Consider the following 16,427-nt stretch of genomic DNA (forward strand, 5'->3'; position numbering starts at 1 on the left):
ACGTAACAAATCTGCTAAATTGAGGTGTCAGTGGATCTGGTGCTTCTGTTGTATGAGAAAAATTCAGGTCTCAAAGTATTATACTGTATTTTGGTATGAAATGAATAGGTGTTCAAAGAAGTTTGTCATCTCCATTTGTATAGGTGATAGGTAGCATCGTTCTCTCAGCTTAGCATTACATTGTCCCGCTTATCTCCATAGGGGATTAGTGTCGTCAATGTACCTCATGTGTATTGCACTGTAGGCATTACTAAGGTTCTTTCCAGTGTCCCTTCAGCCCTTAGTTGCAAAGGTTCCTTCCAGTGTCCATTCAGCCCTTAGCTGCAACCTTTTTCATTCATTTTACTGTACCTCCATTCATATTTTCTCCACTACCTTACTTTCCAGCTTATAACAATTATCCCAGTGCAACTGCAAGGTTTTCCTCCTGTTACATCTTTGTAACATATCTTAAATTTCCTTTCACCACTGAATGACCTCATGGCCTAAATTGTATTCTGTTCTCACGTATCATAACAGTATTCACTCAAAGTGGTAAAAATAAAACTTTATAGGTTGTGACTGAAGAAGGTCAGATTTGAATTAAGGCCCAGGGTATTTTGTGGTGCCATATCAGTATTAGCATCTTCAGGATTTTTTTTATTAATATATGCCATTTGATAGCCATAGGGGGCTTAAGAATGTTAATGCTGATGCAGAATTTCATCATGTTAGTTTCATTTGTAATTAATTATTTTTAAGAAGCAAAGCAACAGTAGAAGATATGGACAAGAGAAAACTAGATAAGTAGGGGGAGAACAGAGTAATATGGTTTATTTTTTGCAGCTAAGAAATTTACGTCAGCAATGCACGTGATGTACAAATTATGAATATAGGGGGTATGTGCTTTTGTACATATATGAATGGAGAATTATAATTTTGTTGTGAAATATTTCTCATTTCATATTATTATAAAGGATTAGTTTATCCAGACCTCTGAGCATAACAACAGCTCTTCATAAAGTTATATTTGTTTGTTATTTTTCATTAGATTTTAACTTTATAACTGTATGGTAGAAATTTAGTTGTTTTTCAAAGGTGATTGTATAGGGAACTAAAATTACCTTTTATTTTCAGGTTGTTAACATTGGCTCAGGAGTTAGCATCCTAGCTGTGGATGGTCCTGATAATTACAGAAGAGTTTCTGGTACCAGTTTGGGAGGTGGTACATTTTTGGGGCTATGCTGCCTCCTCACAGGGTGCAAGACTTTTGAAGAAGCCATCGAATTAGCAGCTGTAGGCAACAATGAAAATGTAGATAAATTAGTGAGGGACATTTATGGTGGTGATTATTCAAGATTTGGACTCAGTGGCAGCGTTGTTGCTAGCAGGTACTGTAGTGCTTCTCTTGTTGTGCTTGTGTAGTGTTTTTAATATTCCCTTTATTTATTTAGTGCATATACTGTGTTTACTGCAGTTGCCACATTTCTTCCTGCTTTTATTTCTTGGATTTTGCAGTTGCACAAGAGAGTAATGTTGTGCATCTTGCTGGGAAGGTTTGAGTGTTCTTTATCCTGAGTTAGCATTGTATCTCCTAAAATGCTTTTCTGAACTTCCTAGTTTTTGCATGTTAGCATTGCTCCCTGGTTTGCCTATTTAGTCTGTTATTAAATTGGCCATGTACAAAACACTTGAAATTTATTTGAAATTGGTTTGAGCATTTTATTACAACTTCATTAGTCATTTTCTGAAAGCTATATTGAAGCTCAATTTGGTTTGTATGTTTTATGCGATGTCCTTCATTTCCCTTAGCTTAAGATAATGCTTGCATGAATACACATGCTGTGACTTCAGTTGCAAGAGGTTATTGAGGTTCTTTACCCCTGAAGTGAATTTTTGATCATCAATGATCTTGTATCCACTGTTATTAACCCTTTGTCAGTGGACTTTGTTGAACTCCTAATTTTTGAATTTCCTATGACATCAAATGACTTATACAGGCAGTCCCCAGTTATTGGTGGCCTTGGTTATTGGCGATCTAGTTTTATGTTGCTTGTCTAACGATAACTGAATTTTTGTGTTATGTGCCAATCCCCACATATCGGATCGGCAATATTATTGTCAATTTATGGTTATGGGCGATTTTCGGTTATCATCACGCATTTGGGAATGGAACCCCCACCAATAACTGGGAAGTCCCTGTGTATAGAAATTATTGGCAAGTTTCTCTGTGGTATGTTGACTGTATTCTTGTAGTTTTCCACTTTAAATAATTTATTGCAAAGTAGATAAAAGTGTTCAGCTTCATGATGAAATGATACTCGACATGAAAAATTTAATTCATAGTGAACAGTAAAAGGAAAATTTATCCTATTTATGGCAGTTTTAATTCTATTAGAAATGAAATTTCTCTGATTTTACCCTTTTTAACATTGACCTTTAGAATGTCTGTTATAAATTCATTAAATAATTTCCATTTTCAATCATTCTATTTATAGCACTGAATGACCCTATGGCTCCTAGTGCTTGTATTTGTGCCTAAATCACATATTCCATTCCAATAATCTCCACGTTAATAGGCCGTTCTTATTTCTTGATAGCTTTAATGTTCTCGAGATAAGTTCTCCAGTATATATCTAGAACAAATTATTGAAAGATTGTGTTCCAGTTTCATATATGATATTTCGCTTGTTGTAGTTCAACTTTGTGACACACAGTAGATGGTACTAAAAGTTTTTTGCATCATTCCTTTAGTCAAAGCTGCATTCCTTCATTTTGTACTCTGTTATCCAACCTCTTTGATTTAGCCTTCCTCCAACTTTCACTTTAAGGACAGATCCTATGAGCAAACTATTGTTCTCTATAAACTACGTATATATATATACAGGTGGCCCGCAGTTAACGGCGCAATCGCTCAGCGGCGAATCGGTTTCACAGCTGCCATCATAAATATTCATTAAAAAAATAAGGTATTTTTATGGCACAATTTTCAGTTAACAGCGCCGCTAGTGCCGTTGTCTAACGAGTTCATACATTTGTAGAAATGCCGTTCAGACCATAAAGGTTATGCAAATTATATTAACAAATTTTATGGAAAGTTATTACATAGGTATTAGGGTAAAGTATATGCCTCTGACGCTGTTCTATCTCGAAAATATTGAGTTACATAAGTGCAAATTTAGCTATGGATGTGTTGATTTTTAAATGTTAATGCTTTTATGTTTAAAATGTGTATGAAAATGTATTACGTATAGGGTATTTTTATTTCTGCACAGAAATATGATACGCTTTCGAAACTGCCCTTCACACTTAATCAAATACGATGTTTTTTCATGTTCTTTCTTGTGAGCGCCGCCTGCTGCTCTTCTAAAATATTGAGTTAAAAAAAGGTGAAAATTAGCGATCGATGGGTCGATTTTATAAATGTTTATGCTTTTATGTTTAAAATGTGTATGAAAATGTATTATGTATAGGGTATTTTTTATTTCTGTGCAGAAATATGATAAAAGGCAGTTTTTGAAACTGCCCTTCACGTTATCAAATACGATGTTTTTTCATGTTCGTTCTTGTAAGCCGCTGTCTGCCGCTCATCCGAAAATATAGAGTTAAAAAAACAGTGCAAATTTAGCGATCGATGTGTCGATTTTTTAAATGTTTATGCTTTTATATTTAAAATGTGTATGAAAATATATTACATATAGGGTATTTTTATTTTTGTACATAAATATGATACAAATTAAGGCAGCCTTTGTAACTACGCTCCACGTTGTCAGGGGATGTTTTTTCGTGTTCGTTCTTGTCCGCCACTGTTCCGAAAAATGCATGGTGTTATTTTATTAATTATGCATCTTTTCCATAAATCATTTGAAAAGTCATACATTACTTCACTGTATCCAATAATACTAAGGCAAATCTAAGCCAGTATTCCGCGGAGCGGCCAATGTTGTGGTTTGAAATCAGCTGATGGCGAATACGAGTTTGTTTCGCCATATTTAACGCAATGCTGAGCTAATTCTCTTCCTTCTAGTTGGCATAAACGAATATCTAGGTACTTGCCTTATATGAGACAAGGTTATTTTTCCAACGTGTTTTTAGGTGGAAATATGAATTGAATATGTCTCTTTGTGAATGTGAACTACTTTTTTTTTTCGTTAACAGATTACTTTGGTGGCATGTTTATTGCGTAAAAAAATTGGGTGATTCCGTTCGCAATTCTCCTTTATATCATCGTAATATGAACTTTACGTTATTTATCTTATATCGGCGTGAAACCAACAGTAAAATGTGTTTTTTCAAGCACAGTGGTTTTGATTAAAATGATTTTATCTCAATTTTATCTACGATTGTGTTTGATGGCATACGTTTACTGTATTTATCCTTGTTGCCGATGTACGATAATAGTCATTAGCAACTCGAATAGTTTTCTCAGCTTCAGTTATAACTAGATTTAAATTTAACAGTATATTTCCCGATTGATCTTTGATCTATAGCGAATAAAGTTATTACATTAAGATATCCCAGTTCTGTTCTACATAACGCCATTTATAACAACTATGGTAATAGTTTACTGTAGTACAATGATTGAAATACAAGCTAAACGGATGTTATCCAATTCGTTTGTACTTAGAAAAGAAAAAATAAAAGTCGTTTCTCGTTCGGTTGTTCATGGCTGTCGCACGTTCATGCAACGAGTATAACATTAAAACCATACTTTGATCATCCTCTTTTGCTGTTATTGAACTTATGTAACTAGAAGATGGGATAAAGTTAGGCTATTGTAATTTGGTCTCATAAAATCGAACTATCGTAAGACGAATTATCGTAACTTAAACACTACAGCTACCTGTACACTGTATAAACCTTATTATATCTTTACATACTCTAGACACCCAAAGGATTAAAGCTAGGCTTTTTTCACTTTACAGTATTTATAATGCTATAATGTACTGTACAGCACTACAGTACAGTAAATATTTATAATGCTATAATGTACTGTATAGTACTACGGTACAGTAAATTCTATAGTATTATGCTGCATAAATATAATTTTACTTATTGCGCCATTGTGGGATTGCGGCGCCTTTGACTGGTCTAGAGTTTTGAAAGGTGTGCAGTGGCCGTAGGCTTTAAAATCACTTAGCGTCGAAAATCACTTAGCGTCGAAAATCACTTAGCGTTGACGGCAAGGAACGGAACCCCTGCCGCTAACCGAGGGCCGCCTGTAATTATAATAATGTCCTTCTGATATCTTCTTTTCACTAGGAATTTTGTGTGAAGAATTTCCTCCTTCCTGCACAGAACATGAGGGCTCATTTTGTGTTCCCATGAAGTCCTATTTTGATTATTTATGGTGATTCCTCTGAAATGAGAGTCAGTCTGGTTTTGCGACAAATTGTATTTTAATTTTTTTTTTAATGAGGCAGTATGAAACAACAGCTGGACCTTTGTGAATTTTTATTTATCTTCAGACCTGTCAAATTGCAATCTCATTCATACTTTAATTTTATTACTGGGCTCACTACATTTCATGCATAAAAAAATCCAAGTAACATAAATTTTTAAAAAAATAATTATGAAAAGTTAAGGACTTTATGTACTTGGCTAACTTCATTACTTCCTTATGACCATTAAGTTTGTATAATAACGTCAAAATAATGTCCAGTTATTTTGCTTCACGACAACACCAAACCCAGCATTCTGTCGTGAAAAATAATTTTACAGAAAGTAGTAAACAGTAAGCCAGAGTAGTGTGTTTCAATACAATGAGATTTGGAGCCCCCAAAATCTCAGAGGGTTAACTTCCTTGTTATCAAGTGGCGGCGATTGCACCAGCTTTAGCCAAAGATGCATTCATTTAAAAGAATTGGGTTAATCTGTCATAAGCTTCCTTTCCCGTTTTGATTTGTATGGTAAGAAATGCATTAAAATTATGCTTGTATAACTATGCCACAGCTTCCAGGTCTAGGATTGTATATTACACAACTAGGTTTTTTTATGTGAAGATGAAAAGACATTATAGAAGAAAGTATTGTGTTTGTTACATGCAAAGGCAATATTGTTGACTTCAAACAGTGAGAGACGGGTAGCTAATCTTGCTTAAAGAAAATTATGTGCACCCAGAAGTTAACATATCAAAATATTTTCAGTTGTTTAATCACTGGTAATTTTAAGGCACAGAATACTTCTTAATAAACCTTTAGGTACTTTATTTCCTTTATTTCTTCGTAATTAATTTTTTTTTTTTAGTAATAGTTATATATAATGCACATCAGTGTATATGAGGTTTCCACTGGTCATTTGTAATTGTTTTAACATTGTTTCGTAACTCATGACTGTTTTTATAAATGGTCATGACTGCTGATGGTGTATTGCTACCTGTTGGAGGTTACAATTTGATTTTTCTTGCTGATCTTAATAAAGAAAAGGGATCCAAAATTGCCCTAGGTTCATGAAAACAGTCCATTTTCACACACGGAGACACACCCATTCGTATCTGCATTAAAATTTCCCTATCAAATAAACGTTCTGTTATTCTCTATCAAGTCGTCGTCATCATTCACATTTTTTTCTTCTACTGTCCAGGTTACCAGTAATGGAGGTTAATTCTCCAAATAGGTTCAATTGGACTATTCCTAGGATTGAAAGTGAAGGTTGAATGACCTCAGGAGCAAATATTTGTAGTTTTATCAAAGGTATACTTTTCAGGTGTTCCGGGTTTTCATTTATCTCTTCCAAGTCTGGGAAATGATGGACATGTGTTAAGAAAAGAAAAATCTTTTGGGAGACTATAGAATAGAAGTGAAGAAAGAAATGCCTTCATTGCAGGAAAGTTATATGTAAGGTTAATTATTACTTCACTCGTGTTATAAGTTAGGGATAGCACTTTCACAGGTAGTTTCTGTTATAGTGCACTACTTCCAGTCACTTCAATTTTCATTCAGGAGTTCAGTCCCTAGAATTACTGGTCTTGGGTTTTCATAATACTGTAATCAGAATACTTGAAATATATGATGGGTTTTCAAGGTCAGGTGTGTTTCTATAATTCTAACAGTTCATTTGTAAAGCATGTCCTGCACAAAACTTCAAATATTGGCACTATAATTTCATCACTTGGTTTACAATGAAATTCCAGCTGTGATTATTATGACAGTAATATTTTTTTCATTGGTCTATAAGTATTACTATAAGAACTCAACTGTGCTCATTGCTGTGTGGAAACTCAATCATAGACGGGTCAGACATTGTTTGCAAGGCCATTTCCCATTTGGTTTGTAATGGGAGACCTCTTAGTGTCCAGTTCTCTTAAAGTGAATCACAAAATATACTGTGTTTGCATATTTTATAGAGGATGGCAGAAGTTCCTTTCCTCAGTGTTGTGGTAAATTACCAAATAATGATAGTTATAATAAGGAGTAAATGAGGGAAAACTAGAGGTTCTAGTTTCTTTGAAAGGTTGGTGGATTTTAGTGTAGGATGCCCCATTTGCAAAAATTGAACAAATTGTGTCTTGTGCAGTGCACAAGATGGTACTGAATGTTCTTTGTTGCTTCACTGGTGTTCAGATGCTTGCTTTCTGCATTTCTGGTGTCGTTCCACCCAGCAGTCCAATTCCTTTACAAATGAATTCTACATTTGGCCCATGCATTATTTGGGGCAGTATTTGACCTGTTGGCCATGTTGAACTACTTTATTATCATAAGAGTTTGAGCTGGCAAAAGTTAGCCTGCAGCCATTTTTCTCATCGGTTACAACTGTTAAAACAGTTGCTGTATTGAGCAGAGCTTTGAGAAATATTCCCCAATGTGTTATACGTTATTGGTGAGAAGATAAATGTGATTTACATGGAAGTGTTAGCTAATGCATATGGTTTTCATGCATGCTTAAGCTAAACACTTCTAATTTACTCTTGCAGCAGTTGCAGAACAGTGACTGAACAACTAAAGCCTTATTGCCTGTTGTCTACTGAGTGTTATAGGGTTTAGTTTTAAGGTGATGGACCTTTTGGAAAGTCTTCTCTTGTGTTGTAGTCATTTTACAATCTATTGCTATTTTACAACCTATTTATGACATGCAACTGCCACCAAAGTTTCTATGAATGAAAAGTACAAGTAAGAACATTTTAAAATTAGCATAATGTTTTAAGGAAGTTAGTGCACAAATAAAATGAACTAATAGTTTATAAAAGATAATGGCACGAAAATATCTATTTCACAAGCATATGAAGAGTGTACTTAAAATTCAGTTCCTGCAGTGATTGAAGTTTAACTGTGCATATTTTAACTAGGTAAAAAACTGTTAGCCTCAACATTTATACTACTAAGAAAGGGATTGAGTTGGAGAATGTAGCTAAGGAGGTGGGATAAATTTGTAGTAGACCAGGCCTGTTTGCCCATACTACTTGAGCCAAAAGTAACTTAATGGACTCGTAGTGGCCCATACTTTTAAAACAAATTAACTTCAAAACAATAATGATACGGATAAGGAGAGGTGAATACAGTTAGTGTTTGTTCCGATACGTAATACAAACCCTCGGTCCTTTAACAATAGGAAGGTAACTAGCGGCAGCTGGGACGGTCGTAAGCTTCGAACAAGGGGAGAACGGTAGTTAACTGCTTGTCCGATCGTGCGCGCGCCCGCGCGCCCGAGAGGTGAAGAACCACTTTTGCTTTCGGCCGCGGGTGTGAAGGACGTGTTCGTCATCGCTCTCTGCCCGCTTCATCGTCGTATGCTTTGTTTATATTGTGTTTTCTACTAATGGTTTGGTTTGACTTGAAAATGAAACTGTAAGTACACTGTTTTCATTTTCATTACTTAATTATGAATCAACATGGAGCTATCGCCGTAGAGACGGCGATTTCCGCTCTTTTCATGAATTGAACCCTTGAATTATGTCTCGGTGCCGAGGGCGGGCGCACTCGCGCCGAGTCATGTATTTTGGGCGAAAGTGTGTAATTGAAAGATGTAAGTACTCTTTTTCATTATATTTTTGCCCTGTGCGTTCGTTGCCGAGAGCTTGATTGCGCTCGGCAAGAGCCTCTTATTTTGTATGAATAGAATGCAATGAAAGTGGATTCGCAATGCAGTTTTCTTTTCATTTTCATTTATTAATTGCATCAAATTTAATTTTGGATCAATTTCCGCTCTTACCCGGGAATTAATCCTTACGATTTATTGCTGTGAAAGTGAAAATAGCAAGTGCAGTATTGTTCATTTTCATATATATTTATGATAGCATCATATTATTATGGATCAAGTTTCCGCTCTTACCGGGAATTGATTTTTCCCTCTTTAAGTTCTATGAAGTGAATCGCAAGTGCAGTATTCTGTTTCATTTTCATATTACTTTTCACTGCTGTGCGGGGGTAGGGGAAGCGAAGGTCTGCCAGGAAGTCGTCGGAAAGCTCTCCCGCGACTCCCTTGGTATCCGATTCTTCGTCTTCTTTCCTGCCCCCCGCTCAGCTTCCTCGTATTTTGTTTTTGGGGTCTTCCTTCCGTTCGGGTGGGGCAATGCTGCCCCCCCCCCGTGCGTGAGGGAACCCCTCTTACTAATCTGTCTGTGCTACCGCAGGTGCTACAGCCGTGGGAGACGACCTTGGACAGGTATGGACCACTGCGGCTGCAGGGCGTGCCTAGCATCCACGATACGCTGCAGAGTCTAGCGAGGTCTGGGGCGGTGACCTTGGAGTGGTCTCCACTACAACCTTCACGGCCGCTTATGCTGCTTCCCCCCGCTGGTCTACACTCCCCATGCTGTGTCGGTGACGCCGTCTGCCGCTTCTAGGGCCGGTCGCCGCCGTACCGAGGAGGGGTATGCCGCCGCCGCCTGTGTTTTCTTCGTGTTGCCTGCCCCAGACTTCCGCTGTTCCAGCAGCTCGCCCCCCCCTGGACCGGCCGCCAGTACCACGCTGGCTGCCGATGATTCTACGAGGCGATGGCTGGGCCTGCCGTACCTGTCGCTGATGTGGTTCCCGCTACTGGCTTGGCTGTCCCTTCTGTGTTTACCGCTGCCGCTGTTCCTGCCGCTCCTGAGCTGGTTGCTGTTCCTGTCGCTCCTGGTTCCTGCGCCTGTCCATGCTGGTCCTGCCCATGGTGTGTCTTCCCCAGTCCCAGGTCCTTCCGGACAGGTGCAGTCGGGCCGTGTTGCTTCGGCAATAGGCCCGACTCCGGCCTGGATGGAGGACCTGACGACTGTCCTGCGTGAGCTGACGAAGAAGAGGAAGGTGTCATCTTCGTCTTCGTCTGTTGCTGCCTCTTCCCCTTCGACTTCTAAGGCCCATAAGCCGAAGAAGAAGAAGGCTGCCTCCCCCCCCCTAAGAAGTCTCCTTCGGGAACTTCTAAGGGCCCGTCGGTCCTTCTGCTGGTCCTCCTGCTCCTTCGGGAGCGGGGCCCGTCTCCCCTTCCGTAAGGAAGAGATAGACGGGGACCAGAGGAGAGTATCGGTTAGCTCTGGTACTTCCTCGCCTGGTGCTAGCGGCGATGCCGCTACGCCAGGTTTCCGGCTCGGTCTCTCGTTCGCGGGAGATCCCGAGTGTACGCTCTCCCTCGGGAGACCGTGCAGCCAAAGTTTCGGCGCCAGAGTTCGCTCGGCACCAAGACCACGGCACGGAGCAGAAGGCTGGCGAGAACCGCTCAGGTGACTCTCGCCAGGCCAGCGGCCGCTCTCGCAGCGACCAGCTGGTAACGGGGTTTTGTTATTCCCCCTAAGAAGACTCCTTCGGGAACTTCGAAGGGCTCGTCACATTCCGGTGTGACGGGGGGGTTCTTCTGCTGGTCCTCCTGTTCCTTCGGGAACGGGGCCCGTCTCCCCTTCTGAGAAGAAGAAGAAGACGGGGACCAAGGGTGTGCTGGCTACCGCTGGTACACCCTCGCCTGGTCTTGGCAGCTCTGCTAAGCCTAAGCCGGTACCGGCTCGGTTTCTCGTCCGCGAGAAGTTCCGAGTGTACGATCTCCTTCGGGTGACCGTGCAGCCAAAGTTAAGACGCCTGAGTTCGCTCAGCGTCATGACCGAGGCACGGAGCAGAAGACTGTCGAGAGCCGCTCAGGTGACTCTCGCCAGGCCAGCGGCCGCTCTCGCAGCGACCAGCCGGGTACCTCGGGTGGACGTGACGGTCTCTGACCGCCACGGGTTGAGGCTGGGAAGAGGTCCCCAGGTCCCTCGGACCGACTGGTACCAGCCTCGGCATGGTACCAGCGGTTTTGACGTGCCGCGAGGACGCTCACCGGTCTCACGGCGAAAGCGAGCTCTGCAGGTCACCTGACCGCCGCTCCCACAGGGACCGGGCGGATACGGTGACCAGCAGCAGCTCGTCTGACGCACGGGACCGGGGTCGACGTGCTCAGTCGAGCCGCTCGCCACAGGTGAGCGGCACGGCCAGGCCTGCAGATCGATCCCCACCGCGGGTTGGTGATCGGCTGCAGCCCCCCACGTACGCTGGTCCTGCCAGCGAGCGGGGGGGGAGCGTCAGGTCTGTCTCTCCACTACCCTCAACTTCCTCGGGCTACACCGGGAGGAAAGAGCGAGGTAGTAGGAAGTGATCGTGGAATAAGGTGGGCCGCCGCTCACTTGTTCCCGTCACGACGGCCTGCACGTGCCACGTATGGTCTTAGGACCAACCAGACGTACGCGCAAGTGATTGGAGGTGACCGTCAGGGGGAGAGGGGGTAGCGTCAGTTCTTGTCTCTCCGATACCTTCAACTTCCTCGGCATACGCCAGGAAGAGCGAGGTATATAGGAGTGATCGTGAGAGATGCGCCGCTCACGATCCCGTCACGACGCCGCACGTGCCAGGTTGGTCTTAGGACCAACCAGGACGTACGCGCAAGTGATTGGAGGCAAACCGTCAGGGATCTGTTGCTGTCCTTCTTCTGAAGGAGGAGGGTCCTGGGAGCTGCTCTTGTTGGAGGGACTGGACGGTCCTACTCCTCAAGACGCTGTAACTTCCGAGATTCAGAGTAACTTTACCCAGGTTATTGCACTGATTCGTCAGCACAACGACCGGGGGGAAGGATCACCTCTCCCACCAGCAGAGCCCATGTCTCTGCTCGAGTCGTTTTGGGGCCCGAGAGGGAACCCAAACCGACGGTGGGTGGGTATGCCGCGATCGCAGCTTGCCGATTCTGTCTTGAACCAGAGTCTCTCGTCTCCGGACAAGAAGGCTCTCTCAGTTTCTGGCCGGTCGATCAAGCTACTTCCACCTCCTCTACTGCGACAGCGGCGTTTCTACGTGTCTTCGGACACCGTATTTAAATACTCCTTCGGTCCTCCTGAGAGGTTTCGACCTCGACGAGGACTGGAATGAGTCGGAGGACGGTATCGGCTCTCTCCTGTCAGGTGTCGATCAGCCCCACCCAGACGACGTTCACAGTGGCGGCAGACCCTTACCTACAGTGAGAGTTCGTAACCCTCCTCGGGGAAACGTTTTCTCTGACGATACGTTTTCCCAGACTCTGAGAGGCCATCGCCGCAAGGCGATGGCTGCTCCTACTCTTCTCCAACTGCTAGTTCCACTGGGAACGGCGAGCGAGTATCCAATTCCTCCCCCATTCCCTCTCTCCTTACGGCTACGAGGGAAAGGGGAAGGATCCTACAGAGATTTCTCTGTAGGATCCCACGTTGGGGACTGCGCTACCAGGGGGACCTTCGGGTCCTACCTGACGTAAGCCCCGGTCGTTGAGGAGGGATCCTGCCCCATTCTCGATTTCTACGGGAATCGAGAGGACCACCAGCCGATATCGTTTGACGAATTCGGTGGGGGTTTCGCAGACTGCTTAGAATTCTACGGAATTTCTAGCGCATTCAGAGTGTTAGAGTTTCTTACGATCTCCAAACACTTAGGCGAGACCACGGTCCAAAGTGAGCGAGACGAGAATCCCCGATATGTTACACGATAATCGGGAACCTCGCCTATGCTCGAATTCCTGGAATTTCTAGCATTAGGAAGAAGATGCTGCTGAAAGAAGACTATCTCACAGTAGGCGACCAACCTGGAATAGAGAAGAACGGACGGGAATATCCAGTTTGGCTGGAACTATCGTCTTAGTATTCTGTTCACCATTGAAGCTTTCCTTCGAGGAAGACTTCTCCTTCACTCTCTTGAATAGAGAACGAAGGTGGTCGATCTCCAATCCTTATTTTGTTTTCTTGAAGGAAAGAATTTAGGATGGAGATCGTTGGTTCAGAATCCTACAAATATATACGTATATTAACCTCGCGACATGATTCTGCTAAGCAGTTGAATGGTCCGAGGGGTAGGCGCATATCCTGGTTATTCTACGGATTGCGACTTAGACGAAAAGTATTCTAATTGAACTGCAACCCGGGTTGCCTGCAACCTCCCAGGAGTTTCCAGTTTCAATTTTATATACTTAGGGTGTTGTCACAACAACACCATTTAAGCTTTTATATTTACCGAAATTCGTTTCGCTTTAAATATAATTGCTCGAGCATATCTTTTTATGCTCGGTGGTTCTAGCCGAACGCATTCCTTCGTGGAAAGGATTACTTGGCAACTCAGGATGACGAGTCAGCGACAGCTACTGCGTATTGAATTGCCCGAGGCATTTCAGTATCAGCTGCCGCTTTGAGGTAGACGGTTGTTTATGTCTTTCTCACCTGCTTTGATTGAATAACAACCGTATCTCTGCCCAACAATCAGACTTAAGTCTCTGATTAACGGGGATTCTCGCATACATGAATGACCATCTACTGCTGAGAAACGCTAGTATTCATCGTCTTCGGTATGCGAGAATTTTAAACAGAGATATCTATTCGACTCTCATCTTTCTGTTTACCGCACGGTAACAGAATTCTGTAATAGTCTCTTTGCTGCATCGTATCCCGATAATGCGAATAATGATTTTTGCGGAATCTGAGTTTGTCCTCAAAATATCTTGTATTCGGAGGTGTACAATTGTTCATTGTTCACCCCGGATTAGCAGATGTATTTGAAAGACATCGCCTACTCCCACACCTGCCAGCTCTACTTCCAAACGTTCAGCCCATGAGAAGCAGTTCTTCAAGCGGCTCTCCCCTGTGTTTCATTACTGAAGAACGCCCCGCTTTCATTGCACAACGGACAGCAATGAAATGGCGGTTAGCGTTTTCAGTCATTTGTAAGCACAGGTTTAGAATCTTGAGATTCCTTCTCTCGATTCAGCTGGAAGACGTAGGTTGCATTCATGCCTACCTTCGTCTTCAACGTCACATAGTGTTGTTTCTCCTTAAGCTGAGATTCAACGTCTATGAGATTTCTTGCCATCAGGGACCTCGGTCTTTTGAAGGCAATTGACTTTCGCCTTTTGAGCTTATGCATTAAGAGAATCATCGCCGCGCCGTCCGGCATCGGTGACTAACAAATATTTTATTTGTTTGGTCTCTCAGCATAACTCTTTAAAGGCGAAGGTCACGTGACTTACCCGGATGCTTGGACAACTTGCCTCTACTGATTCCGAACCAGTCAGTCGGCAGCTGTCAGAGCGCCCGAGTCAGTTACGAACTATGCTGTGGACTTAGTTCGGTTGTTCCAGAGCAATCATTACTTCGTCTTAATAGCTTGTCAGTATGAGTACTGTACATAACCAAAGTCGAGAAGAGGGATAGGTCATACGACTATTCCCTTCTTTTCGTCTTAGGTAACTGCATGACTTCTCTTGAGAAGTCAAGCACAAAGGGATGGGGATTTGTGACGCTCGATTTCGTACCGATCTTCGTAGCGAAGACTCAGAACCCTTCGGTAACTGACGATTGGTTCGAGTCCTTCACAATACCCTCCTAAGGGACGTCACCGCCTCCGATACGAAGGCTATGCTGCTTTGTCCTGTGAAGGTGCGACGGAGCTGTCTGAAGAAACTCGACACCCAGGATGAGTGTGGACGCCTCTTCATCATTCTCTCGCGTTCCGCAAGAACTTCTCCGTGGCGCAGGTAATGAAGGCAGGCGCCTGGTCCAACCGGACCGCATGCACCTCCTTCTACCTTCAGGATATTGCCCACAGTTCCTTGGATCTTTTTCCTTGGGAACCGTGGTGGTTGCTCAACACGTTGTGTAGTTAACCCAGACCCTCGCAGGCTGAACAGCATCGAGTCCTGGTGTGACCGTAAGAATGGATGAGGAATGAGAGTGTGACTGGCTCCTCTTCCCATCTTTTTCTTCCCTCTACCTTTGGGTAGAGGGACACGGTCGTCACCCTGCTGGGTAAGGACGAGAATGCAGGTGAGCTACTCAATAGAGCACCATCCTATCCCTTTCAGTAGGGATAGGAGTAAATATCCACCACTTTCCTCCAACAAGGGGGAGGAAGTGGATGCCAAATTGAGACAAACCCATCATTTTATGATTGTCTCTTGCAAACAGGAACAAGTTCTTGCTTGCTGGTACGAAGAGATACGCCTTCTTGCCTCTCTCTTAGTACTTGGCCCAGAGGTCTGACCATTGATCCTGCGGTGCACACCCCGATCAATCGGACAGAGGTTTGGATCCCTCCCTTGCTCTTACGACCAGGGAGGCACTCCAGGGTTGGACGAACACCAGTCTGTTCACCAAAAAGACTCAGATTCCTCCCACCAAGAAGTGAGTCTTCCTATTGTTAAAGGACCGAGGGTTTGTATTACGTATCGGAACAAATGACAATTTGTCGAAAATTGCATTTTTCCTAACTATACAAACCTGAGGTCCTTTACATATAGTCCCACCTCATGCCACCCCTCACTCTGCAACTTTTTGCATGGGCCTAAAGCAAAAGTGATTCTTCACCTCTCGGGCGCGCGGGCGCGCGCACGATCGGACAAGCAGTTAACTACCGTTCTCCCCTGTTCGAAGCTTACGACCGTCCCAGCTGCCGCTAGTTACCTTCCTATGTTTTTAAAGGCAAGGACCCTCAGGTTTGTATAGTTAGGAAAAATGCAATTTTCGACAAATTGTCATTTTTATAAACAGTAAAATACTGTAACTCTTCAATCATTTGCACTTTCCTTACCCATGGTATGCCCTTTTTCATAAATTTCCCTGCAACCATGTATATGTACAGAATTACACTAAAAGATATGAGTACAAATTGTAGAGTGAAGATCAAATTGTCATCTTTATTGCATGAGTGTTAGTTTTGTAATTATTTTCCAATAGTACACTGTATTGTACTTAGAATTTGAGATTTATATAAAATGTAAATTCAGCATGGCTGGCTAGTGAACATGAAATATGCTAGGATCACACTTACATTTGCGCTGCCATTCAACATTACTGGTAATCTGGTCATTGCGTGTTCATTTTCTTGGTAAACCTTCACATAAACAGCATTCATTGTACAGGTGCATTAGTACAATACTTTTGGAGTTCTTGTTTGACGATAGTTAATTGATCATGAATGTAAATTTGTTTGATGATAGTAAATTGACCATGAATACATGGATTTGGTAGGCTAGGCTACAGTAAAAAAGTCCTTGAAGGACAC

General features: G+C 42.6%; 1 protein-coding gene across 10 annotated transcripts in view; it reads left to right on the forward strand.

Moving 5' to 3' along the window:
* The window catches only part of LOC135202340 (pantothenate kinase 3-like), a 64,247-nt gene that overhangs the window by 43,331 nt on the left and 4,489 nt on the right, over nucleotides 1-16,427 (forward strand). For all 10 annotated transcript variants that reach the window (XM_064231693.1, XM_064231695.1, XM_064231691.1 and 7 more), the window contains exon 6: nucleotides 1,117-1,370. In XM_064231693.1, coding sequence (XP_064087763.1) covers nucleotides 1,117-1,370 — 254 coding nt within the window. The remainder of the gene's footprint in view (nucleotides 1-1,116; nucleotides 1,371-16,427) is intronic.

This window comes from Macrobrachium nipponense, chromosome 30 (genome assembly GCF_015104395.2).
Source record: "Macrobrachium nipponense isolate FS-2020 chromosome 30, ASM1510439v2, whole genome shotgun sequence".
NCBI lineage: Eukaryota > Metazoa > Arthropoda > Malacostraca > Decapoda > Palaemonidae > Macrobrachium > Macrobrachium nipponense.